This window comes from Sphaeramia orbicularis, chromosome 7 (assembly GCF_902148855.1).
Source record: "Sphaeramia orbicularis chromosome 7, fSphaOr1.1, whole genome shotgun sequence".
NCBI classification, from domain to species: domain Eukaryota; kingdom Metazoa; phylum Chordata; class Actinopteri; order Kurtiformes; family Apogonidae; genus Sphaeramia; species Sphaeramia orbicularis.
In genome coordinates this window covers 24,779,579-24,781,756 of record NC_043963.1, presented here as the reverse complement: position 1 = coordinate 24,781,756, position 2,178 = coordinate 24,779,579, and the positions used below count along the sequence as shown (strand labels likewise).

The 2,178-nt window shown below is 42.3% G+C and overlaps 1 protein-coding gene across 1 annotated transcript; it reads left to right on the top strand.

Moving 5' to 3' along the window:
- ppdpfa (pancreatic progenitor cell differentiation and proliferation factor a) lies at positions 1-2,178 on the top strand. The gene is made up of 5 exons (XM_030139682.1): positions 1-156; positions 1,234-1,336; positions 1,433-1,510; positions 1,606-1,693; positions 1,784-2,178. Exons 2-5 carry the CDS (start codon positions 1,282-1,284, stop codon positions 1,914-1,916), a joined length of 354 nt encoding a protein of 117 aa, XP_029995542.1. The 5' UTR covers positions 1-156; positions 1,234-1,281; the 3' UTR covers positions 1,917-2,178.

Below are 2,178 nucleotides of genomic sequence, written 5' to 3'. Positions count from 1 at the left end.
TCTTCAGAACCAGTGACAGCAGCAGAAGAGTGACCGACAGAGGCTCGGCAGACAGTCTATCCACAAATGGGCCATTGTAACAACTGACACCTCTACTTCAGGCCATCCGCACCTTCAGCCGCACCAGGTGCCAACAACAGCATCCGCATCTTCAAGGTAAGTTGGAAAAATTTCAGTTTTATGTCAGTGTCCTTTAAGGGCTAGTCATCCCTAAAACTTTTACTGCAGCCCTGTCCTTACTTGTCCCTACTTACAGCAACTTCTGAGTGTGGGGTCTTTCTCTTCAAATTCCCCAGTCTAAACTGTCTTCATCTGACAATAACACAAAGGTAGTTCTGAGTGAAGATGCATGTACAAGTGTCATCATGACTGAAACGCACACTAACCCCAACTAACACAACGGATACATGCTTGTCTACTGCAAGTCCACACATTCATACAATAGGTGTTCTTTTCCCTTGACCATCATATAACTGCTCTACTTAGGCCTATGTTATGACACTAACTCTATGTAGGCTACGTGAGTACGCACATGTATTTGTCCAACTCTTAAAATCCCCAAAGCCATCTGCTGCTCACCTGGTGATAAGCTCAACTGCCCTTAGCTGGTTCTCATCCTGCAGGCTATAAACACAGTCTGCTTCTAACAATCTGAGCTGCATGCCAATTTAAGCATTTTCATTCTAAATGCTCTTGCATGCATTTTTTGATAAATTAAATACTTCCATAAAGGTTATCTTCATGTCAGCTTCAAGTAAAACTCAGCAGCAGAGTCCAGTATCTTCTTTGGCTGGACACAGTTATAACTTTGGCCTCAGTATTAATACACCAGGACATTGCTGGCACAGTGTTTTGCCAGACATTGTAGGCTCTTGATCACCACAAGTCCAGCTGTACATGTGAACCAGCTCCCACACATACCCACTCACACACACACTCTGGTTATTTGAGACATGGGAAGCAGGATTCTAAGAAGCAGCTGCTACTGTTGTGACCCTGCACAGAGTGCATGGATGCACGCAGCACAGCTTCTCCAAAATAGTTACATGTGTTTTTGTGTTGGCAACGCAGATACGCTTTTTCACCTTGGGTCAACACGAGCACAGAGAGGATCTTTGTACTTGAGATTTGGCTTAAACACCAAACTTGCAAGAGAACATTTAAAAAGATTTAAAGTTGGAAAACAAATGTCGACACTCAGCCTTAATATGTTTTTCTTTTTATTTCCTGCAGGTTTCCATTTTCCATCTTTAAGCGGTTTTCCACCTAAGGTCGGAGAAAATGGCAGCAATCCCATCAAGTGGTTCCCTCATCGCCACCCACGATTACTACAGAAGTAAGCACATGCAGCATTATTTTATTTTTTCTGCAGAGTCCTACTTTTGACTTTAATTCAGTTTTCACTCAATTTATTATTGTGTCTTTGTTTCAGGGCGTCTTGGGTCCGCCTCCAGCAGCAGCTCTTGTGGCAGCGCTGAGTACACAGGAGAGGTTATTCCACACCACCCAGGTACAAAATATAGACAAACATTAATGTCAGTATTACACAAAGCCTGAACAGCAAACTGAGGTTGTGTCAAAAACTAATTTAATGTTTTTTCACAGGCCTTCCAAGGCAAGACTCTGGCCACTGGTGGACTTCATTTTTCTTTGCTAAGTCAAACCAGCCTGGCATGCAGAACGGATCTGAAAAGTAAGTACAAGGCAGTGTATTAAGAATCAATAATAAAGTTCATTTTTATGCATTTGTGGTGTTTAACTGTGACCTTTCTCTGTCTTTCAGGAACGGATCCTACACAGTGACCAATGGTCAGGTGACCTGCATTGCTAGAGAAATGGTTTTGAAGAGACAAGCCAGTGAGAGCAGTGAGAGTGGAAAATTTGAACCATCGAGCCCTCCACCAACGGCCTCCTAGACTCCATTCCCTGCACCACCCCCCTACCCCCCACCCCACCCTCAGTTCATGGTCCGTCACGTAGTCCAACACTGGAGATGATGACGGTGGTGATGAGGCTGTTTTTTACCCTTAGGAAATAGTTTGCTTTTCAATTATGAATATGTATAGTATGTTTTTTTTTTTTATTATGACCAAAGTTGAAAAAAAAACTCTATGTAAAAAGTTTTTTCATTGTTACCTTTTACCACTTTAAAACTGAATAAAATGTTGAAAATCAGAA

Coding starts and splice junctions, on each gene's coding strand:
- ppdpfa (XM_030139682.1), top strand. CDS start 1,282: ATGGCAGCAATCCCATCAAGTGGTTCCCTCATCGCCACCCACGATTAC. Junction 1,337..1,432: donor CACCCACGATTACTACAGAA/GTAAGCACATGC, acceptor TCTTTGTTTCAG/GGCGTCTTGGGTCCGCCTCC. Junction 1,511..1,605: donor GGTTATTCCACACCACCCAG/GTACAAAATATA, acceptor GTTTTTTCACAG/GCCTTCCAAGGCAAGACTCT.